Below are 24,690 nucleotides of genomic sequence, written 5' to 3' on the forward strand. Positions count from 1 at the left end.
AATATTCATAAGAACTAAGTTAATTTCGTTTTCAAATGGTGTATTGCATGATTATGCTATAAATGATCATTTTACGAGTGGTTTCAAAACAACTACAATAATATAATTTAATTGCAATAATGTCTGGGGCAATATATCGTCAACAAATATTGTTGGAGTCCTACCTCAATACTTTTAACAATGCACCAAGTTAGAGGTTTCTTTGCTGTCTACAGCTTTAGGTCTCTGAGAAATCCTTTTATATCCAAGCAAAATTGGTATTGTACAATGAAATATCCTTAACTGAATCTAGATTGACTAGAATCGAAACCTTGTGGATTGGAATTGAATCAATTTGGGAAATCAGTCTGACAGCAGTTTCATACATGTTTTCATTCCTAGAGGCCACAAGATACACACAGAGACACACAGAGTCCAGAGTCCAGTTAATCTCCATGTTTTTAATGAAAATATATTTTCTGTTTCAAACCTCTGAACAGATGATCAGGCCACATTACTTTTTGTATCATCACAAACATTAAAGTCAATATTCTGAGCATTAAAAAAAGAAAAAACAATGTAATTCTGTTTTCTCAAAATGATTTTGTTGAAAATAGTGACATTTATTCCCTGTAGTTCTAGTGCTGTCTTCTTTAACACTTTGTTATACAAGTCATTTGTAAGTAAATGTTAGTCTTTAAATAATTCAAAAGAGAACTTCTTAGTATCCTGTTTGATAGTAGACCTTGATATGAAAAGAAAATACAGTAAGTGCCTTTAAAGTGACAATCGTTACTTTACTGTGAGATTGAAACTGATTTTGTCTGTCTACTTCGTCTGTTGCTAGGACTGAGATCGCGACCGGTGTCAGAAACAACAACATCCTTCACAAGAAGCTCATCACGGTTCCCTTCTTCCCGACCTGGTGAGGCTGCAGCGCGTGGAACTGAATTACAATCCTGTCAATGAGAGGAGACGGTCAAACATTTACTCAAAGATGAAAACAACACAGAATACAACTCAAACTACATGACCAGTTACTGCCTGTGAGATCTTTCTCAGCAACATTTCATTGGGGTGGCTGTGGCTCAGGAGGAAGAGCTGGTCATCCACTATTCTTTGTTCCCAAATGTCCTTGGGCAAGATACTGAACATGTACTGGCAGTGTATGAATGATGTATGATGGAGACAGTTCTGCACATAGATGCACTGTATGAATTTGTGTTACTGTTATTAGTGGCTACTATACTAGCCATCTTCAGAACTAAACTCAGCAACCTGTAAACGAGTCTGCTTCACGTCGTGGTCAGAACTATCCTTTCTGTGGTGTTCCTGACCATTACTTATGTGTCTGTCCAGATTTTCTGCAGGTATGAAAGGATGCTGTGCGTAAGTAGATCCAAGAAAAAGGGCGCTGCTGGAGATGTGCATGTGAGCACAGTGCCTTGGATAATGACCTACAAAAACTTTGCCCAAAATGCAAAGGAAAACACCTGGGAGTCCTTCATGAAGTGAACCAGCCTCAAAAGGATTCATGCACTTCCTACCTTATTAATTCTAGCTGCAGTACAAGAGCCCTTTTGAAAGTAGTCAGAGTTCTCCTAGTTACAGGGGGAGAGACAGCTAACTATGCTATTAGTAACTGCAGCCATCTCTATTGGTCTTGATGGGGCGGCTGAGTCTTTAATGCTGTTCGGCAAGGGATGGAGACTATCTGGTGCTTCAGTCAAATTCAACATTTCTTCAGCATCAAATGCAGAAAAGAAGTTCATATAAGGGATGCTTTTGCTGCTGACAAACAGGGCCTTGCATCACAGTCCTATTCTGTCCATGTTGTCCAAAGATTCAAATACCTGCATGACTTCGATCATACCACAAACCTGATCAGAGTCGGTGGTGGTACATCTCTTAGTGGATGTCCACACACCACCTGAAAATTAACCTTGACAAGACTGAACTACTTTTCCTTCCAGGGAAAGGCTCTTCCACCCTTGACCTTACTGTTACCATTGACAACTCCGTGGTAGCCCCCACCCAGTCTCCTAAGAACCTGGGTGTGACATTCGACAGTCAACTCTCCCTTCCTGCAAACATTACTGCAACAACCCGCTCCTGTAGATACATGCTGCACAACATCAGGAGAATACGTCCCCTTCTCACAGGTTCTGGTCCAGGCTCTGGTCATCTCACGCCTACACTACTGCAACTCCCTCCTGGCTGGTCTACCTGCTAGTGCTATCCGACCTCTGCAGCTCATCGAGAATGCAGCAGCTCGACTGGTCTGCAATCTACCTAAGTTCACTCACACTACTCTTCTTCTCCGCTCCCTTCACTGAAGGATCAGGTCGAGTCAACATCCAGGACATGGTCAAACCTTACACCCCAGGCTGTCCACTCCACATCTGCCAATCGGCTTGCTGCTCCCTCACTGTGAGCTAGCCACTCAACAAAATCACGACTGTTTGCTCAGGAAAGTCTACACATCTTCCACGATAGACTAAAGAAACATCTCTTCCGACTACACCTTGGTTAAAAAAAAAATATATATACATATACACGCACATATATATATATATAAAGTGATATGTTTAGGCTATAACGCGATACACAATATATATCTTGATATTTTGAAATCTCCTCTTAATCACTGTAAAAATGTTAAATTTATAAAAGTCGACAGGAAGTGGCTAAGCTAGCGAACGTTAGCATTTCCGACGCTCCCTGAGTGCACGTCGTCCGAAGATATCAGCAGACATTTAGGCTTAAAACACGGTGTGACCTTGTTTTGACTCGAATATAAATGTCAGGGCATGCCTTCTGATCATTGAGCAGCTATGGATCATAGAGGAAACTGTGTTTTCACTCTTTGTTTCTACTGTTCTTCAACAAAGTCACTGACCAGCTGCTTCACGTGAATGCACCTCTCAGCTCAGTGAGTGAGTGAGGGAGCCCCGGAGCCTGTGTGTATATGTAAACTTAACTCGCTACGAGTTTCTTCTCTCTTCTCCTGATACAAAAACTCTATATATACAGTCTATGTACAAAAATATGCATGCATGCAGTCGAGTTTTCTGGATGGGCGGGGGAGTGAGCAGTCTGCTGTGAGAGGGGCATGAGAAGAGAGAAGCGAAACTCAGAGAGAATTTCATGCTGACGGCTTAAAACATTAACCTGACAATTTGTACTCGATGGTCGCAATATAGTCATTTTATACATCGCACGTGGCACAAGCCGCGATACATCGAGTATATTCGATATATCGCTCACCCCTAATCTGGATTATAACAATATCCACCCTTTAGTCCTGGATCCCAAAAAAACACATCACATAACTGCTTATCAAGGATCGTGAAAACAAGTAGCACCATCCTGGTCCTGAGAGGTTTTGCCTAGCCTCAGTTGGAACTATTGGATCTTATGTGGGAGGCAAGCAGTAAGGAAACATCAACATTCATGTGTAGAGACTGCAAGAAATGTAAATCAAAACTCATGTGGATGTTGTAAAAAAACCAAACAAGCTAAATTCTACAGTCAGAGAGATACAGTCTGAAAGAAGTTTTAAAAAAGTGTCTCTGTGTGTGTGTGTGTTCTAAACACTGTGATATTGAAGCAAATGGAGGTCCAGTGGGCTTCGGCCCAGTTTAACTCCTGTACATTGTAGTTATAACAAAGACTTTTTACACCTGGTTCAGTTCACTCGATCCAGACCACAGAAAGAAGGTGATTGGAAGAGGACTGAGAGACCCTCATTCTCAGACAGTCTAAATCCAGTTGTTAACTCTACACCAAAGTTCCCCTTACAGCTTTCACACCAGGCCAAACAAAATGAAAGTTAACAGGTCAGCTCCCTAACAGTCTGTCCTGTGCCATACTGTTAGCCGTCTGTCAACAGCGAGATAGATTGATTGACTGATATTTAAACTACTGTATGCTCTGCGATGAGATGGATTGACTGTCTTCAATAGCCTTCTTAGGTATACAGCCTAACAGCTTTTTGAAGTTCTGACTAGTGTCTTTTAGTTCAGTTCCTTTTTTTTTTTTTTTAACAAAGTTTGTGTTAAACTATTTTGTTTTGTTCTCAAACATGTGAGTTCACCACATATACACAACTCTGTTACATAACCAAGAAATACAATTATAGAGAACAGGTCTTTTGAATTTGTGAAGAAATGAAAAGATCATCAAATAAAAGTTTGAACAAGAGCAGGCCTTGTTCTCCAGACTGTGCTTTTACTACTCTAAAATAACCTGATGGTGCAGTGTGTTGGCAGAGCTGACCTGTCGTCAGTCAGACCAAGTTCTCTGGTCAGGAACTCAAAGATCTTGGCACTGTGCTCCTTGTTCTTCTCAGCGGAGTCAGTCACACCGATGGCAGACACTGAAAGCATCAGGCATGGAGAGCAAGAGCCTGCCATCAGCATTGGCAGCCCAGGTTTCACCACCACATTCATCCTCTGAAAGACAACCACCAAGACAACATTAGTGAGGCTGAGTCAGTATAACACTGATCATCATAACGGGAGCTTGAGCACAAATTACACATAGAAATGAGAGGTTTGAGTTAATTCTCCTGCGTGTCAAAGCCAACCAACATGGCCTTGAATCAACATCTGAACTCTTATCCCACCTTGTTATAGTATAGACACCCTGAGTTAAGTTGTTGCACCACAGTCTCCATTTCAATCAGTAACAGTTACACTGGATGTTGGGAAAGAAGGTCATACCAGCATCCGTTTGAGAGGTCAGCACTGGAGCTGTGTCAGAGAGGCCACCACATAATGAGTCATCCACATAATGAGTCATCCTGCACTGCCTCAGCTGCCCAGCATTATGTTGTCTACAACTAGTCTTTAACATTTGTTATGTGCAAATGTGTGTTCCTGTCCTGCTGTGGCTGTCCTTACCTACATACATTTACAGCTGCAAACAATTCATACACCTGTATTAAAAGTGTCTCATTATACTGTCGGGTTACACCCAGTCTAGAATATTTTGTGTTCAGAGCTAATGATATGAGTGTTGTGTTTACAAACAAAGAGAATTTAATGTGAATGCTTATGCTGTGCTTTACTACTGCTGTATCACCCCTTACCAGTAAGTGTCACTGTGAGACTATAGAGAGAGTAAAAGAAGAGGGAGCTACAGTAGGTAGAGAGTACAGGAGCAGTTACGAGAGAGAAGCAGAATGTGTGTGTAAGGGAAACATGTAGCCATGTCGGCATTGTTAGCAGTTGCTCAATAAAGCCCCTAACAGTTCAAGAACCATACACTTGTCTCCTATGCTTGACTCACACAAAATGTAACAAATTGGCAACGAGGATGAGCGCTTCAGTACCAAGTCCAACACCCTTTCTTCATTACGTTGGTGAGCTGCCAATACTATTTGAAACATAGTGGAAAATCTTTGATAACCACATGCTACTGATTAACGCTAGAGGAGAAACATGGCCAGATACAAGGCGATGTGCAGTCTTACTACATTGCTTGAGACCCGAGGGACAACGGCTATTCTACACTCTTCCAGAACAAGGTACAACATTGAGGTAACCATTAATCGGCTTAAAAAGTAATTTGTCCCAAAAGTTAACTTGTTAGCTTGCAGACACACATTCATACAACGTCTTCAAAGAGCTGATGAAAGCGCAACCCAATGTGGGTGCTTTGAGAGCGTTAGCTACGCCATGTGCAAAAAAAAAAAAACTTTTAACAGGGTAAAAAGAATGTAGAAACCTCAGAGAGAGCCACATGTGAGGGATCCCTCTCCCAGGACGGACAGAAGTGCAATAGATGTCAAGTGTAAAGGAGAACATCAGAATTTGTTTGTGTGTATGAGTATTTACAGCATTGATTAGAAGCAGGGCCGTGCAGAGACCTCTAGAGGAGCAGGTGCTAAAATTTCAAAAGGGGCACATGGAAAAAGGCTCATATGCCGACATAACTGAAAACACACGCACGCACGCACGCAAAAAAAGGGCATCTGACAAAAGGGCACATTTGGGCATCAAGGGCAAAGGGGCAGGTGCTCCAGCACCTCCCGCCCCCCCTCTGCATGTGCATGATTTGAAGAAACAGTTTGTAGCATAATGGAAGGTAAATAATTTGATGGATTATTGTGAGTAATGGTAGAGTATCTGAGTAGACATATTGTATATCAAGCAGTTGATTATTTGATGTGTTAAGGAGCTAGAAGAGGAAGGAGAAGCTGGGAAGAGAAGCTCCATGTGTCATGTGTCCCCCGACCTTCTAGACCTATAGCAGCATAACTAAGAGCAGGTCTAAGACAAGCCTGGACCGGCTCTAACTATAAGCTTTATCGTAAAGGAAGGTTTTAAGCCTACTCTTAAATGTACAGATGGTGTCTGCCTCCCGAACTGAAAGTGGGAGATGATTCCACAGGAGAGGAGCTTGATAGCTGAAAGCTCTGACTCCTACTCTACTTTTAGAGACGCTTCTTTTTTAGAGGCGCTACGGAGTCAAATTTTAATCGTAATGAGTTTACAGAGCTATCGACAAGATGGTCAATCTCAGTGGAGCTAGGGTTTTTAAAGAATTCGTTGGTTACTGTATATCGACGGACAGTAGGGGGTTAAATATAATTGGAAGTATTTCCTTAAATTTAGCTACAGCACTATCAGGTAGACATCTAGAAAAGTAGTTTTTCATTGATGGTGTGTAGTCTGATAATGAGAAATCTAAGGTTATTAAACTATGGTCTGATAAAATCGGTTTATGTGGAAGTACTATTAGATGTTCAATTTTGACACCGTACGATAGTACAAGGTTAAGTTGTAGCGTAGTTTTTCTAAATTGAAAAAATAAAAGATTTGGGCGCCAGACAGGGCTTCTTCACCTGTCAAAATTTGTATATATCCTGGTAAGAGAGTCAACCCTTATTTACCTAAGTACAAAAGACCGCAAAGAAAATTTAAATCACAAACAATCAATTCTGTTAATCAATATATACTCAATTGAATTATTCAAATCAAATCAACAATCATTGAATAATGAATAGCAGGGCTCCAGACTTACTTTTTTTACTAGGATAGTAGCCCATTACTGAAAGGTTTCGGAGCACAAGCAGAAAATTTAGAGGCGCGCCCTTAAATCGACCTGCAATGCAATTATTCCCATTTCCCCTCATAAATAGACATTACAATGTCAGGGCTCCAGACTAACTTTTTCCACTGGTAGCACTGGTGCTCCTTATTGAATATTTTAGGGCCACCAGCACAAAATTAAGGCTCACTTACAATGACATACAACACAACACATTCATATTTTTTCTCCATCTTAACTGTTTTATTGATAAATGTTTTGGTAATAAATGAAAATCTACAAAATAACAACCACAACAAAACAAGTAAACAAGGAAGTTCCTCTTACAGAATGCCTCTTCTTCCCCTCCCTTTAGAGCACATCCCCCTGAGGACCACTAGGACCTGGCACCTCTGAAGGCCAACCCTTGTAGTTGGGCCTTCTTGCTCTTTTGTCCTGGCTGAACCTCATGTGTACAGCCTCCTTGGCATCAACCTCCCCCAAGGTAGTTCCCTTGAGACTTATTTTAATCAGGTCCTCCACTGTGTCCACATGCAGGGACCCTCTGACATCAGATTTAATGTGCTGAGAATCCTGTGATATATTATTCTGACATTGGCTATTCTGCACTTTTATTTTTGTTACTTAAACCCTTTAACTTGTCATGAGTGTTGTGTATGAGCCACACCAGTCGTGGCTGTAGTTACTTTAGTATGCACGAATGTTTAACGACAGCTGCGGCAGTTGTAAGACAGGCTGCCAGAAAGGGTTCGCTCTTGTTCTGAGAGAGCTGTCGTGTTCTGAGAGAGCTGTCGTGTTCTGAGAGAGCTGTCGTGTTCTGAGAGAGCTGTCGTGTTCTGAGAGAGCTGTCGTGTTCTGAGAGAGCTGTCGAAGTTATGTGTCACAATAAAGTTAACTGTGAATTGAAGTCGCAGTCCGGGAGTCATTAGTGTCGTGTCCTGTTAATGAGCCAGAGGCGCTGTAAGGTAAAGGTGTGACATGCAAGGTGAAAAGAGGAGAAGAAGAATAAAGTTCAAATGAAGTATATTTTTACAAGTGCAATACACCCCAATTAAATATAACAATGAGGGCTCATTCGCTTTTTATGTGGCAACATAAGCCGTTTTCAGACATGACCTCCGAGTAAAATCCGGAGAATTGACAACAGACTTCAGCGGCAGTGTACCGCAGTAAAGTGAGCCGTCATGTGTGAGAGCACGGTGAAGCAACCTCCCCTTGGATTGTTGTTGCGCGTCTATTTGTGCCTTTATGGTAAAGCGGTAGGGATAGTTGGAGTGGCAAAAAATGACGAAAACATAATTATATTTTAGTTATAGTCTCTCATTTCAGATATAATTCTCTTCATGGCGTTTCTGCTCATAGCATGTCTTTTTAATACACAATGACTGAGACAATTAAATTAAATTAAATAAAGCTGGGTTGTGTTTGTCTAGCTGTGGAGTTCATTTCCAGTATACTTCCCTGTAGCATTTTATTGACAGGTATATTGCGTGTCCCGAACTGAAAATGTTGTTTGCCATCAGCAACAGGCGTCAGGCACACGCTGTAAAGCAACGTGCTACGTACATGTGAGTACTCCCTCCACCCTAAGTAGTTCCACAAATAAAAAGGACAGAGGTGGAAATACAACTCACGTCCTCAGGTTTTCCCAGAGCAGCTGCGGTGTTGCTACACAACTTCATCATGAATGCCTCAGGGAAGGAGCTGACCGGCAGGTTCGTTTGGAGCTCGATGAAAGGCATCTTTAACACTGTTCAATATTTCACAGCGCTCCCAGTTCAGTGTGAGGACGAGGTCGGCAGACCATATAAAACCTATGGATCAGACACAATAACGGACAGTACTTCTTCCGGTTGACATTTTCGAAATACACGTTTTGCGTTTGTCAGGATTTAACCAACTTGCTGCCGCTGCTTGCTATATTGATTTCTATTGAAATGTGACATTCATATTTTCCTGTTTTTGGATGGTGGATTTTTGCATGCATTCAATGTTACTATTTAGGTCAACCTTTTATTTTGAAATCACAACCGGACGCTGTGACCCCGCTATGAAGCCTGCAGGGTCCCTTAATTCGTCATATCGACATTACTGGTAATTAAAGTACACGAAGAAACCTTAACTCAAGTAACACCACAGTGTAAAATACTAACTTACAGGGGCAATGTCTAATTAACAGCAGACACAGGGAGAGTCTCTATCGGAACGAAAATGTAATTAGTTGCTAGGCAGGTTAATAATGATACAGGTGATTACAGCACAGGTCAAGCCCATGTGAAACAGATTTCTGGTTGCAACTGTACGCTTTCACAAGACAGCACCATATATCCAGCATAAAGAAATGTAATAATGTATGCCCCCTTACGTAATCATGTATGGAATGGTTGTTTGTTGAACATATATTTAGTGTGTGGAAATGCAATCATTTATAAAAAATGCAGTTAGACATCGCCCGAATCTAATGGAGTATGAGGTCAGGACCATTGAAATTGAATAAGGCCTGAGTCAGAGGCCTCCAAAACTCCAAGATTTATAATGGAGTCAAAATTGGACCAACAACCACTGCTTTAATACACCATTAGAATCGACCCTTGACGTAACTGTAGGGGGCGACAAAGTTAACTTGGGAAAATATGACACCATTAGGTTCGTGATGAATCAGTAGTTTTGAACTAGAAATGAGGTGGAGAGATCCACCTCCTGATTGGTTGAACAGGCAACAGCAGACAAGGATGAGCATATAAGCAGAGGGTTTGGACCTCAGCCTTCAGTTGGGTTCCAGAGCCATCTTGTAAAAGAATAAACTCTACTGCATTGAACTCTGACCATCTCCAGTGAATTATTTTGACTAACTGTTGAGACTCCAGTAGCAGCCGTGTATACTTGTTGGAAAAGAAGTCTAGACTCAGTATCTTGCCCAGTATTATACCTTTTATCTCCAACATTACCATGTACATATTTCTACATCATTTTTTCCAAGGATTCATATAAGGTCACTGTGACCTTTGACTACTGAAATTGAATTACCTCATCTTTGAGTCCAAGTCACAGTCTTTAGATATCACATTCAAGAGGCCAAAAACATCTTTATTTGAGGCCACCGTGACCTTGACATTTGACCACCAAAATCTAATCAGCTTATCAGTGAGACATGTGGGCCATATTTGAAAGAATTCCCTTAAGATGTTCCTGGGATATTACATTCACAAGGCAAAACGTGTGCTTGAGGTCACAGTGATCTTTGACCACCAAATTCTCATCAGGTCATCCATGAGTCTGAGTTAATTGTGTCAGATATAATTAAATTCTCTGCAAGCAGTCCTAATATATCACATTGACAAGAACGTAAGGTCACTCTGACCTTGACCTTTGACATCCATGCACCAAAATCTAATTTTATCTTTGAGTCCAAGTGAACGTTTGTACCAATTTTGAAGATATTCCCTCAAGCTGATGTTCAGATATCATATTCAAGTGAAACATAAACATATTTTGTGAAGCCACAGTGACCTTCCAAGTTTAAGTGACTGTTGGTGCCAAATGTGAAAAAATTCCTTCAAGGCGTTCAGGAGATGCGCCTTGAGGCCATTGCGGAGGTATAAAAATATTTATCATTGCATTTAGGGAAAGTTTGTGTTTAAAAAAGGGTGTAACAGAAAAACAGACACTTCATATTAACAGAAATAGATAACATCTGTTTATTAAATCTAGGTCACGGTCCATTATGTAAAAATATTTCACTTCGATCAACAAAACAAACAGAACCACCATGCTGATGGCCTGAGGAGCAGCATTCAGATGTGTGTTTGTGTGTGTGTTAGGGTGGGTGTGTTTATGTGGCATCTCTCATGACTAAAATCTGTTGGTCATGGCAGCTGACATCCGTCCTTCACACCAGTGAAGTCACACCTACAGAAAAGCAGGGAAAAAAGGTAAACATTTATTAAATTCATGTTTGTTTTATTGAATCTCTGTTATTCCCAGGATGGAGGAATCCGGACCCCCCTGCCCCAATTGGATGATAGTTATTCAAGTCACTGACACCTGGTATTAACATCCATCCTGAGAGATCCAATCACAAGTGGCCAGCGCCAAGTATGTGTTCACACCTGGCATTAAAATGCGTATTAAATGTGTCTCCTGTGACCACTTGTGATCGGATCTCACTTGCCTTAAACATGTGTCATTCATCTTAATTAAAACCATATTATGTTTTGACCCAGTATACAGATGTCACCAATTGTCACTGTTTGTTGGCATGAGGGAGAGGAGTCAGGAGGCACTGAATGAATCTTGTGCAGCTGCATGAAGAAAGATTTCACCTTTTAAGAAAAGTATCAGTCATGATGTCGTGGTCAGTGTTGATATTTTGGCAATGGCCATGAAATAAATCCACGTATGGGCACAGACAGACGGGTCAGAAGATGTCAGCTGAGTAGGCAGTCCTGCATATGTGGCCCAGGACGCATTCACATTCACACTGCTAAAAGAATGCGGACACATGTGGCCCAGACCACCTCCGAATGTGGCCCTGCGTGATCGGATCGCGATCTGATCTGAGTGCGTTCACACCTGTACTTGTGATCGGATCACAAAAATCACATTAATACCAGGTGTGTATGGGGCCACTGGTATCACCACCTCTATGTAATTTTACCAGACAATGACGGATTGAATATGTGAGTTAGCAGTGCAGAAAGTTCTGACGGCTGTGTATTAGTTTCATCCTTAGATTTATTTGTTTTTAGGCTACCCTGTTTACTGTAAAACTCACTTTAGATTAAAAGGTCTCAGAGGAAAATTGTGTTGTGTAGCTGCAGCCATCATTCACTACAGACTCACCGTGGGAGTGCTTGCACTGTTTGAGTGCCTCGTTGAAACCCTCACATAAAGTCAGGTCAGTTTGGTTGCTGGCACAGTCCAGAAACTGTTTGACCTCAAAGTGACATGGGGCTGGCTGGGCTGGAGCAGGCCGGGGAGGGTCCTGCAGTGGTATCGACAGACATCTGAGTTAGTCTCACATCAGCAACAGAGCTGCTGAAAAGCAGCAGACAGGTTTGGTGATGGAGGTCGGCCTCTGTAGGGGGCTACTGGTCACAACTCAAAAAACAACACTCTGGGTCATAATACACATTCAGAATGTCTTCATATCGTTTTTAGTTACTAGTTGAAGCCTTGGTTTGTCCTCTCAACCTCTCACCTGGTACGAGGACTTGGCGGGCTCTTGACTGCTGCTGCCACTGCCACTGAAAGCTCCTGTGAGAGCGCTGCCAACAACGTGGCCCACAGCCGAGCCTACGGCCACCCCTGCAGCTGTAGTAGCTATCTGGGCCATGATACCAGGTCCCTGGGACTGAGCAGGAGCCGGGGCCAGGGAGGCAGGAGGCGGATGAGCTGGAGCTGGAGCATAAGATGGAGCTGGGCTACAAACCCAAAAAACGTATTTCTTGTACATTAAGCCGTTCAACATGTCCTGCAGAGGAAATCCGGAGAAATTTCGCTGCAGTTTTCCTGTCACACATGCACAATGCAGAGGAGATTCTCTGTTGTTCACAACAGCAACAAATCTGTCATACACAATCTGAACATAAATTCAACATGTCATGCGCTCAAACTGAAAGACCACGCTCTTGAATAAAGACAGGAAAAAAGCTCCATATCATTTCATGTCTGAAAGCACCTTTTGAGAGGGTTAGAGGGACAATTCCTAATCTGCTGTGTCAACTTCGAAAGCCCTTCTCCCCTCCTTGACACCCAACCACTTCTCATATCCGACTCAGATCAGAAATGTAGAATATGAGAATAAAATATATCTTCATACAGCATACTGCAATAATTATAGATTTATCTCAGCCTCGTTGGCAGAGAAAATCAGCAAATCTTCCTATCTGTTTGGTATTTAAACAAGTGAAAAATGGATCAGGTAATGTGTCCAAGACAAGTTAGCGGACAGTGAATTCTTCAAATAGCTACAGTAAACCCCCAAAAGACCAGTTTATGAGAAGTGATATTGGTTAAGGGATGTTAGCATAGGAGAATGATGATGACTGTTCCTCACGGAAATAATCACTTGTTAAATTACATAGAAGATTCACTGACTGTTTGGGATCAGTTATTCAAACTGAGCCAAGCAGGCAAGACGACTGTCACGCATCTTCATTCAAGTTGGACACTGAGGTGGCATTTCATGAAGAAACATCATTAACTTCCACAGAGTCAGTGTGGCTTTAACTTCAATAGGACCAACATTACACTTGAGTATGGGATAACTGTGTTACCTAAATATTACATCCTATCTCACTCTATTTAACAAGCAATATTCTGTCCAGATGTACTTCAGTTAATAGGATGTTTACCTGATTTTTCCATTAATCTACTAAAGTTTTAGTATTCAAATATTACATTTAATTTGCCCCACATATAACGACACTTGCAACACACATGAACACACGCACAGTCTTGACTTTCTGTAGTTGTGAGTACCAGAGAATTAGGTTTAGGTTAGGGTTTGTGAGGACATAACCCTAACCTAAAGATGGGCATACACTGTACAATTTAAGACCGTTTTTTTGCCCACAAGGCGCACAGCCTACAGCACAGAGTACCGTATAGTATGCATCTTCTCTTATAGATAAAGTTGGTTTAAAAACTCGCACTGTGATATTGGAGTCGGATTCTCTCTGGGCCGTGATTCTCCTTTCCTAACACCTTGCGGCTTCTCCTTTAAATATGTCCTTAACCTCGTGAGGTTTTCCCTCGGGGTCAATGAATAGATGTTAGGACAGATTATTTGGACTTTCTGAACGCACCCTCATGTTTGCCGCGGGGACCTCTTACCTCACATGGTCTCAGTGACTTATGACACTAATTACACATTACGCTACACACACCGTCAGCTGTTTGAGTGAGACAGTCATATTGATATAAATAATAACAGTCAGATAAACTCCTTCAGTGACGTGTCAGTACGTAACGTGTTGCCTCACTTATAACAGCTCACATGAGCGTCCTTGAACGCCGCAGCGGTACAGTGTGAGCCGGAGTAATGTGTCCCTGGAGGCGGCTGGAAAGTGTGTTACCTAGCTGGAGCTGGGGGGCGGCTGCGGCTTCCTCTGGCCATGTTTCACACCACCTATTAGTGCAGCTCGTACCGGTGAACTTCTGCAAAATGCGGTCCTATTCTCACGTATGTCTCTGCTCGGGTCACCGCCGGGTGTCTGTCAGTGGCAGGCCGGCAGCTCACGTGCATGCAATTGACCTTGCAGCGTTCACAAATGTCGCGAGACTTAACGGGTGATCTTCTTTGCTTCTTCTGCGGGTTGAGCAGGGCTCTACCTACTGGAGTGGAGCAGCAGCACATGTGCACCAAAGCTGCGAGCTTGTGACATATTTGGTTGGTTTTTCATACCAAGGATCTGACAATGAGGCAGCTAAATGGAATCCAGCATTCATTCATTTCATGATTTCTACAAACTGTGGCATGTGAAAAAACACCTGGAAACACCTTGGCTGTTGATGGAAAACAGACTTACTGTGGCTGCTCTTCATTATGGAGAAAGGCCATAGTGATTGGCTGCCAACAAAGTTGAATCACTATGGTCACTATTAAAATGATAAGATGTGATCTGAGAATAATAAGAGAGACAGCTCCACAACCATATTAAACCATTCCTCTTATTCAGTCAGTGTGACCCAGCCAGATTAAGATGAACTTGTTTGTTAATGCGAATGAAGTTTTACCTGAATGCTACGTAATATGCTTTGCTCCAGAGTTTGTTGCATTTGAAAATTAACCTTGTTGACAATAAAAAATATAATCCATGAGGCCATGTTGGTTTGATAGATTTTTTATAAATAATTATATAAGACCGGCATGACTACATATTAGTATTAGTATTGTATTAGTTGTACTTGTACAATTGCAGAGCTAAGACATAATGATGTAATTAGTGCATTTAATGACATGCATATAATTTGTACAACATTACATAAGCCCTCATTTCAACAGGAGCAAAGAGAAGTCTGAGTTACAAAAGACCTCAGATGTGAGTTTCTCACCTTCGACCCAGTGTTCTATACCACCATGTCTGATTATTGGTTCAACTTCCACACTGCTTTGAGACACAGCAGAGAGTAAAGACATGGAGCAAGAGGTTTCACTCCTCTACTCAACTATTTCTCCTGTCTGCAAGAAAAGTGGCCAGCTTTCTATTCCCTCCTCTGAGTGCTCCTATTTCTAGCACCCTGTTGTAGCAGTGAGAAGAGTCTAGAGAAAATATAAAGAGAGCACGGGCCTTAAATCATCATCACAAATTTCATCATGCAACCTTTTGTACTTTTGCTTTATTACAATGAAGCTAAATCTTAACAGGTCTTGTTTTCCACATAATTACATCTATTACAGTAAAATTTGTAATTTTTTGCTAAGAATGTGCTTTTATTTAAGTGGGATTTATTTTGCCACACTGATTATTTATTCTTTGAAAGCTAAAGACTCAGTTAATAAAGGATACTAACAGAACTGTGGGACCTAAAATGTGAATGATAGTAATGAAATGATAAAGGCATTTTGGCTTTTAGTCAGGTATTTGTGATTAGCACACCAACAAACTATTACTCAGCCTTGATAATTTCCATAAACAGAAGCTCACTTAGGTTTTTATCAAACAAGCAAGATAGAGATATATCTGGCTTTAATACAGACAAAGTACCTGCTCGTAGGAGACAAGGCAGTATTGGGTAAGTCTTATGTTACCCAGTTGATAGATGAAGTATTTTTGCAAAAAATTCAGTAAAAGGCTGTTCCAGAGCTGGCAAAAGTACTCATATTCTTTACTTAAGTAGAAGTACAGATACTTGTGTAAAAAAAGACTCTGGTAAAAGTAGAAGTACTGATTCAACTCCTTTACTCAAGTAAAAGTAAGAAAGTACAAGCTCTGAAATGTACTTAAGTACGAAAGTAAAAAGTAAAAATGAATTTTTTACTTCAATGATACACAATGCCTCTTTTGATAACTCGGCAAAACAAAAAAAAGTTATATGCAGACAAAATAGGATAGTTTTCCTCTTTTGTTAACAACCTGCACAGTGCTGGTACAGAGAGAAAAACATCACTGGACACAGTCTAGTTTTGCTGCAAGCCAACTTTCAGACAGAATAATAAAGACTGAACTCAACTGAGCTCCTGCATGAGCACCTGGATACTTTTTAACAAGGAATAAATGGATTGGGAATGTGCTCACGTTGATTAAGTCCCTGCCCTTTGTACACACCGCCCATCGCTACTACCAATTGGATGGTTTAGTGAGGCCCTCGGATCGCCGAGAAGACGATGAAAACGGAAAGCTCATTAGTGGTGGTCCGACCAACCTTCGGACGCTTAGGGTCTCGCACTGCCCCCGCCCCCCCCCCCCCCGAAGGCACACACGCATTTCACAAATTAATTTTATTAGAAAAGGTTTAATCAGCACAGTACTGCCCTAGGAAAGGAAAAAGAGGGTTTGTCACAGTTGATCCTACCTAAAGTCAAAGAAGTGATTCTATTTAAAGTTGATTGAAGCTGGAGAACCTATTTAGCAGAACAACATGGATTTTCTGATTGACTACTTGATTTTGTTGCTTGCTTTATTCATTAGGCCTCACATTAAGTCCCATTTCAATGGATGGAAGAATGAACACAAGTTATTTGAAAAATCTCTTCAACGCATGACGGACTAAAGGGACATTATTGTAAGTTATTGTAGCTTGAATAAGTACCTCACGCATCTATTTGTTGGTTATCTTTGTTTTTGTTTTTGTAGTTAAATTAAGTTTGTACATAATTCTTGTATCACAAGAAGTATTGTCTGCAAAGAGAGGATAAATATAAACACTATCTATTACAGAAAACATTGATTTGGAATTGGCTGATGAAAGATCAAGACATTTTAACACTGTTCTATAAGACTATATTATCAGTTTTACAAAACTATTTACTCCACAAAGTTCTGTCTGTCTGTATGTGGGACCCATATCTCACAAACTGTTTGGTCCGAGAAAGAGCAGTGAAAAATTGTAAAGCAGTATAATTGAATTGGGTGCGCTTTGGACGTGCAATACATTGATTATTAATCAAAATTGAATAAACAAGCGACCAGCGCTGTGTAGCAGTCAGTGGAGGTGGGGCAGTGTATCTTCATTCTGCGGACTGAGTTGAATGTGTCATCTTCTGCCTCTTTGGATAAACTACAGCTACAGATATACTATGTTGATAATCTCATGGCAGCAACATTCATACAATCCCTTCTTCCTAAGGAATTTATCTACAAAATAAAAGCACAACATTCATTTTTTTGCTGCAATACTTATTTTTTGCTTTTATTGTGAAAAGTTGTGAATTTGGGTCTGAAGATTGTGTCCATTGCTTAACAGACCTTTGAAATAGCAGACATGTTATGTTTGAAAAAATCCCCCCAGTTGAGTCAATCACTCAAGCTAGGTTGAACGCAAAGCCTTTTTAACTTCACTCTGCACTAGTGATGTCACGATATGAAATTTTGGTGCCACGATTATTGTCAGAGGAAATATCACGGTTTCACGGTTTTCATGATTACCGATACCGAAGGAAAAAGACACACAACAAGCAATACATAGTTAATATATAGCTAATAATATAGCTAACGAACTTACATATTTATTATATCATCAACTATATCCAGTTAGTTTTTATAGTGTAACGTTTGGCTATTTAAAAGTAATTTATGTAAACTTTTATTTAGTTGCCTTATTGTGGAAGGTTGGTCAGTGAATTTGTGTTTCCTGTCATCATAGGTGTAGCAGTTTGGGACTTTTATTGTGAAGGGTCAACAACGGAAGTTGTTCTGTTTTGGGAGCGACGTGTTGACTAGTGTGAAAAACTACATTCTTCATGTCCTTATTATGATTAAAGTTAAACCACCAATTCTTCAATAGTGTTTAACACTGTCCACAACCTGGACAAACCTGGACAAAATTCGTCACTCTAAAAAGCGGCGTTTACTCTGCCAGGACGCCGCTTTTTACATTTATTTTCACGTCATGTTTTTTTTTTCATGACGTGAATGACGTATTTTGTCCAGGGTGGACTATCTTGTGGCGGTATATCAGTGTGACAGACCCAGGAAACAGTGCTGCGGAGCAGTCATTGCAATGGAGCTGTACCTGGACCTCTACTCTCAGCCCTGCCGCTCCGTCTACATATTCGCCTCAAAGAACAACATCCCCTTTGAGTTCAAGAAGCTGTCTCTGCTGGAAGGTAAGTTCATGTTCACACACAGACACGAGGAATAGCCACATCCAGATCCAGACCAGAGAAGTTGGACAGAAGCCACACTACTTTTTGGATAAAAACATGAGGAAGAAAATTATACTTGTTAACTTTCTTCTACTTTGATCCGTGGTAAGTGACTTCACAGGCCACATAAACTCGTATGTACCCAGCCCGCTGGATGAGAAAGTGCAAAGAAAGTGTCAGTTTTATACAATAATATAATGTCGTTTGAACATTTTAGATATCAGTGCTCTAAATGAAAGAGACTTTTCAAGATGTTGTCTTAAGAAAACCATTCTGCGAAATTAACAAAGCAGTGTTAAGACTGTAATCCGTGGCATACAATAACACTGTACTTAAACTTGTTCTCATACATAAACCTTTATATATATTACAGTATTCCTTTAGCTTTATTCAACATCACACATACATGAATGCACTGTGCTCATTAAGACACTGTGACCTATGCCTTAGAAAGAAATCAAGCAGCTGCCCCAGCTTCTGAAGGGCAGATAGGAAAGGCGTTGTCTTGTCTGATAAATACGCATGCTTACACACACAGAACATACAGTCGATAAAACAGAAACACAATGTTTCACACTCCAATGAACAACAACACCGTATCTGCAAAACTACTAAAGACTCATAAAGCTTCAGCCGGATAAAGGCTTTTTCTTAATACACAAAACTTAACACTGTCAGAATGTGAAGATTTGCCCAGCTACTATCAAAGGAGGGACGAACCTGGGAGCAGCTCCTCATCATTGGTGGATTCCAGTTCCAAGATGCTGGGACCACGCCTTCAACCTACTATTATAAATATTGCACCTGTCATCCGTTCGGGGCGACTCTTGACTACCCCGAGCTACGGACTAAAAGCCGAGGCTGTGCATTGAGTGCCCATAGCTATGCTGTACCTTTTCATTGCTTCTAAATAAATACTTTTTGAACCAAGACCGACCCTTCTCATACCTAAGGATAAAAGAACACGACAGCAGCCAATAATGATGGAAGTAATTGTAAAAATTAGTAACAACCGTCTGTATATTTGAAAACGGACTGACTAATAGGAGTAGGCCTGGATATTTTTAAAGGCCAAGGGGCCCTCTCGATAGATCAAGGACGTCAATAGAGAAAGAGGAGAGGACAACTGACTGAAATTTCTTTCAGGCGAGCAGTATGGAGAAGAATTTGGGAAGATCAACTTGATAAGAAAAGTCCCTGCTCTGCGAGATGGAGACTTCTGCCTGGCTGAGAGGTGATAATTCAAACATTTATTGGTAATATGTCCTGCATGTGAGTCCTGTGTGGTGCTCATTAGTGGTGTTTGCCTCTGCAGCATTGCCATCCTGCTGTATCTGGCAGAGAAGTTTAAGACTCCGGATTTCTGGTACCCAGCTGACCTCCACCAACGCGCTTGCATCAACGAGTATCTGTCATGGCAGCACACAACTGTCCGTCTGCATGGATCCAAGATGTTCTGGCTCCGGGTATGGTCACTTACGCCTGTGTGTGAGCTTTTCCCTCCAGCTTCCAGCTTTGAAGAAGTGAATTCAGCTTGAGGAAGTATATAAGGGCAATGCTCCTGTTGTGCCATAATGCATCAAACGTGATACCATAAAATGGTGTGCCTTTCGGCATTCAATAAATTTGGTTATCAAAATAAAATATTAGATATTAATATTTTATTATTAATATTAAACAATAACTTTAATTGATTAAAGTTACCTCGGGGCACCACCCTTCAAAGGAAGGGAAAAGATAGCCAATTTATTGATTAAGTCTCATAGATTCAGGTTCTAACTACAAATTTTGGAACTCTGATTAACAATTAAATTAATAACTATAACCAAAATTACCATATAGATAGTTAGCTAAGTTGAAAGATATGGGGTTCTTGACAGTGTAGAGGTTGGCGAAATTCACTTATGCAACATTAATAAAAAAACATTTGTGAAAGAAAAACATTTATTATGAATATAATAAAGTATAAAAACACAAATTACTAACGGTCTAATTGCTAAACAAAGATAGGTATGTGCGTGTGTCTGTGTGAGTCAGCGTGCTTTCAAGATGGTGGCTGGCCAAAGAGATAACACCCGTCCCCCACCTATTGGAATGTTTACGACCTGTAGAGCTAATGAGGTGAAGAGTTATGCGTGTGTCTGTGTGTGTGCCAAATTAGAGGAAGTTACTAGATTGGATGCAACGAAAGACTGTGAAGAGCATAACAGACTAACATTACTTTCTCAATAACTTGTACCCAAAATATCACAACACCACAAATCAAACTTATAAACCTCACACAGAATCGAATAAAGAGTCTTGCTTAGCCTAGTATAATTATTAAGCCCAGATGTGTTACCAGTCCGTGGAAAGGGGAAAAAGGAAGTTGCTGTGCAGTTCGCAGTTTTGTGTCGTCTTGCTGGTTTCGGTTGAGTTCAGTTGCTGTTTGAAGTTCTTACAGCAGGACATCGAGTCGCTGCTTGAAGGGTTGGCAGAGCTTGGAGTGCGAAGAGGTTTCCTTGGTAAGATGAGCTGGAAGCTGCACCTTTGTGCTCCTCTCGAAGAGTTGGATGGGAAGAGAAGATGTGAGCTGGAGAAGAGGCTCGACAGCCTTCCCTCCTGTGGAAGGATCGTAGGAAGAGGCAGGAACTGGCTCGACAGCCTTCTCTCCTTGGAGGGAGTGTAGAAAAAGAAGAGATCGAGAGCGAGAAGCTGGAGAACTTAGCTTATATTGGCCCGGTGACCTCACAGGTCATGGGGTCCAGAGTGACCAATGGGAGTTGAAACCTGTGTCCCTGGGGGGGGTTTCCACCCCTCTGTGTGAAGTTGATGCCCTCTGGGACATTGAGTTCCTTGCTCTGGTTTTTAATGGCCCCTGGGAGACGGAGTCCTGGAGGGACATGCTGCTTCCGGCTTTGATGGCACATGTAGGCCGAAGTGTGGTTTCACACAAAACCATGGCCCAACCATTAGCAGCTCTAGATTTCACTTGTTTCCTATTGCCTTTTATAGTATATCTGGGCATTTGTTTCACTATTCACTGTTACTGATCCCAACACAATGAAATAGAATGATACCCTCTTACTGGAAACAAGCTCAGTTGTGGTTTTCAAAAAAGGTGTCTTGTATTGTGTCATTTTCTTTTCACACACCATTAGTGTGGTCTTAACTGTAATTCCTGCTTTCTGTGAACATCCTAAAAATGAGGCTCTACTTCCACAACACTTCAGTCGACAGTGATCCAATTCTACCCAAATGCACGTACCAAAGTGTCCTTGGGCAGGAAACTGAACCCCAAATTGCCCCTGACGTCTGTGCTGTTCTCATAGAAAAAGTGCTACACATGTGTAGTGCCATGTGTAGCACTGTGTAGCAAAGTCGCAGGCTGTGTCAAAGATCTCTCACTACTCATGATAAAGTCCACTATATAGTGAGTTTGCCCTTTTTTAGTGCTGTCTGAATGTTTAATTAGAAAATTTGAATACTCTATATAGTGGACTCATTGTATCCCACAATGGATCGTGAAAAGTAGTCTACAATTAATAGTCACTAACCGAGCATTGTGTGCCATCATACATTTAGCTTGTGCTGAATGAAAGAAAAACGTCTGTTAGACTAAAGGAAAAGTAATGTGTTCAATTCATTTTTATTTGTATAGTGCCAAATCATAACATACATTATCTCAAGGCACTTTACATAGTAAGGTCGAGACCTTAAAATTATAGAAAAACCAACAGTTCCCACAACGAGCAAGCACTTAGGCAACTGTGGAGAGAAAAAACGTGGAAGAAACCTCTAGCAAAACCAGACCCAATGTGGGTGGCCATCTGCCTCGACTGGTTAGGGTGAGTGGAGAAAAATGCTAAAAATGGAACTATTAATAAATACGTAGTTGAATAGTTTTTGTTTTTTAATCAGCTCTTGCAGGTAATTCCAATCGAGATATTTGTTTGTGTTGTAGCTTTTGATTCCCAAGATTCTGGGCGTGGATGTCCCGCAGGACAAGTTGGATTCAGCCTTGGAGGACTTAAATGGATCCTTGAAACTCCTGGAGGAAAAGTTTATCCAGGACAAGCCATTCATTGCAGGAGATAACTTCTCATTGGCTGACCTGGTTGCCATTGTGGAGGTTATGCAGGTAAACATCCAAAATAGTTAAGTCCAGTCCAGAGGACTGATAAAGGGCCATGGTCATTTACGTTTCTGCCAACCAGTTTGAATATCAACACTGTTTTAGATGTCTTGTGTTGTCGGAAATTTCTGTGCAAGTGATAATACCTTTTCATTTTACTGGCAAGACAAAAACAATATTTAAAATGTCTTTAAAAATCCAAGCAGTCACTAAAGAACTCTTTGTCCACTTGGGAGCAGAAAAATCTATCTGCTTAATTAAAACATCCTGGTCAAAATTGACCAGTTAGAACAACAACTACAAGACAATAATCTGATAGATATGGAAGAAAACTATATGGAAAACACTGCTGTGTTGCAGCAAATTTCCAGTTCCAGCATGTGTAACATTACATAAAAGTTTTGGGCCACATATAAACAGAGGAGCACTGGAGAAGTAATTCAGCATGCCAAAAAGAGACAAGAGAAAACAACCAAAGCCAGTGAGAGAATCAGACATCTCAGCATAGAGTAAGTTGAAAAGTGACACTGCTTTACATTTTGAAAATACACAAATTTTTACATTCCGATCCAAGACCTAGCTTGGCACATACACTGCTTGTATTTTGTATCCAGTCATGCTATAAGAGTAGTAGCTGTGGTGAAAGTAAGCAGGTACCGTCCCGCACAATACCACTAAATGCTAAATGTGCCACTACACAATACTAGGAAGAGGGAACAACAGCTGGCTGCTAAAACCCACAGACAACAACCCCATTACAACACAACAGTTAGCTTCTAAATAGCGTTTGAGATCACAGCATATTTGTGCTGTTGGTTTTTAATTTGTGCTGAAGTGACTTATCTGTTCTGTTCCTAGTCCCCCAGTTGGAAATGGAGATGTTAGTGCACAGAATACAGTTGCTGATCAAGGTTGATGAGAGCTTTGTGACTGAAACAAAACTATAAGTTTTGTGTTTGTGCAACCTCTCATAGGGGTTAGTAGTCAGAGGAGGTGGCTCAAGAGTTGGCTCTTTTTACATTAATGGTCCCCTCTCTACCCTCCTTTGTCCCACTGACAGCCTGTTGGATCCGGCCTGGATGTGTTTGAGGGCAGACCCAAACTGAGTGCATGGCGGGACAGAGTCCAGGCTGCAATTGGGAAAGAGCTGTTTGATGACGCCCACCAGTCCCTCCTGGGAGCCCAGGAGAGTGTGACATTGATGGACGCCAGCAAGATGCAGTTCTTCAAGCCCAAGATCCTCAAATTGTTCATGTGAAGAGAACATTGGTTCAGTCTAAACTAGCTTGGTAAATTTTGTGGTAACTCATTACAATCAGCGTTGGTAAGTTGTATGAATCTGGTACGAATAAAATACTATGGGGAACAAGTTCATGACAATGGTTTTAACAACTTTTTTTCTTATTGTGTCATTAAAACCCTAACCCTTGTATGAGGACTTCCCTCAGTGGCAGTAAAAGCACCAGAATGTTTTCCCTCAGTATTGCAACATGTGATTTGCTGGACCGGGCCTTGGAGGCAGAAAGGCGCAGTTGTTTATTCAGGCAGCCTGATTATGTAACATAGAGGAATGTGAACTTTGAGATAACTGCACACATATTTCCTTAAATCTTCTCTGTGGTCAAATGCAGTCAATCAGCTGTGTTTCATGTGATGTTCTTTCAAGCCTCAATAAATAGTGCTCTGTGTTTGTTAGTCATAGTGATTTTTGGTCCAAACTGAAAGTTTCATTGCGTCATCATGAGGATAATATAGAGTAGTGTGTTGTGAAAAGGTCACATGTTCATAGGCAGCTGTGTCAGTTTGAAATTTCACACAGCACTTTATAGTCAGCTTAAAACATAGTCCATGAATGATACTTATGTTGTGACGCTTCTGTACTGGTTGATTTGAATTAACATTGCTAATACTGATTGACTTATTTTGTCTAATGAAAGAAAGTAAGTAGTACGGTTACTTGAGGTTTTAAGTCGATTAAGACTTTACTTGACTTCTTCCCCGGAGTCCCTTTGCCTTATCGTCCGCAGATCCAGGGCCGCGGCTGTGGCCACATCATGGATTAGGATCTGTGGATCACGTATCAGAGGTCGTAATGGTGGATCCAGTATGGCGGATTCTGCATCGTGCTGGCTGATCGTGATAACAAAGGCAGATCCTTTATCGTGTTGGCATCAGATACTGGTAGTGGACCACGACCGAGGTGGCAGCTGATGATGGATCCTAATGGCGG

At 41.1% G+C, this 24,690-nt stretch overlaps 3 protein-coding genes across 4 annotated transcripts; 1 reads left to right on the plus strand and 2 right to left on the minus strand.

Annotated features, from left to right (window-relative positions):
• Window positions 1-420: 420 nt before the first annotated feature.
• On the minus strand, window positions 421-8,837 carry ddt (D-dopachrome tautomerase). The gene is made up of 3 exons (XM_034609976.1): window positions 8,670-8,837; window positions 4,258-4,433; window positions 421-938 (listed from the first exon to the last, which is right to left on the minus strand). The coding sequence occupies exons 1-3, from the start codon at window positions 8,775-8,777 to the stop codon at window positions 866-868; spliced, it is 357 nt and encodes a 118-aa protein (XP_034465867.1). The 5' UTR covers window positions 8,778-8,837; the 3' UTR covers window positions 421-865.
• A 1,874-nt stretch (window positions 8,838-10,711) lies between these two features.
• On the minus strand, window positions 10,712-14,315 carry chchd10 (coiled-coil-helix-coiled-coil-helix domain containing 10). Its single transcript, XM_034609843.1, has 4 exons — window positions 14,115-14,315; window positions 12,236-12,458; window positions 11,878-12,019; window positions 10,712-10,944 (listed from the first exon to the last, which is right to left on the minus strand). Exons 1-4 carry the CDS (start codon window positions 14,153-14,155, stop codon window positions 10,925-10,927), a joined length of 426 nt encoding a protein of 141 aa, XP_034465734.1. The 5' UTR covers window positions 14,156-14,315; the 3' UTR covers window positions 10,712-10,924.
• A 3,587-nt stretch (window positions 14,316-17,902) lies between these two features.
• gstt1b (glutathione S-transferase theta 1b) lies at window positions 17,903-23,832 on the plus strand. Of its 2 annotated transcripts, none has more exons than XM_034608516.1 (5): window positions 17,903-18,307; window positions 19,493-19,580; window positions 19,662-19,812; window positions 22,290-22,466; window positions 23,521-23,832. In XM_034608516.1, exons 1-5 carry the CDS (start codon window positions 18,202-18,204, stop codon window positions 23,716-23,718), a joined length of 720 nt encoding a protein of 239 aa, XP_034464407.1. In that variant the 5' UTR covers window positions 17,903-18,201; the 3' UTR covers window positions 23,719-23,832. The 2 variants fall into 2 exon arrangements, with proteins under 2 accessions (XP_034464407.1, XP_034464489.1); XM_034608598.1 differs by having other exon boundaries at window positions 22,329-22,466.
• Window positions 23,833-24,690: the final 858 nt, after the last annotated feature.

This window comes from Hippoglossus hippoglossus, chromosome 1, assembly GCF_009819705.1.
Source record: "Hippoglossus hippoglossus isolate fHipHip1 chromosome 1, fHipHip1.pri, whole genome shotgun sequence".
NCBI lineage: Eukaryota > Metazoa > Chordata > Actinopteri > Pleuronectiformes > Pleuronectidae > Hippoglossus > Hippoglossus hippoglossus.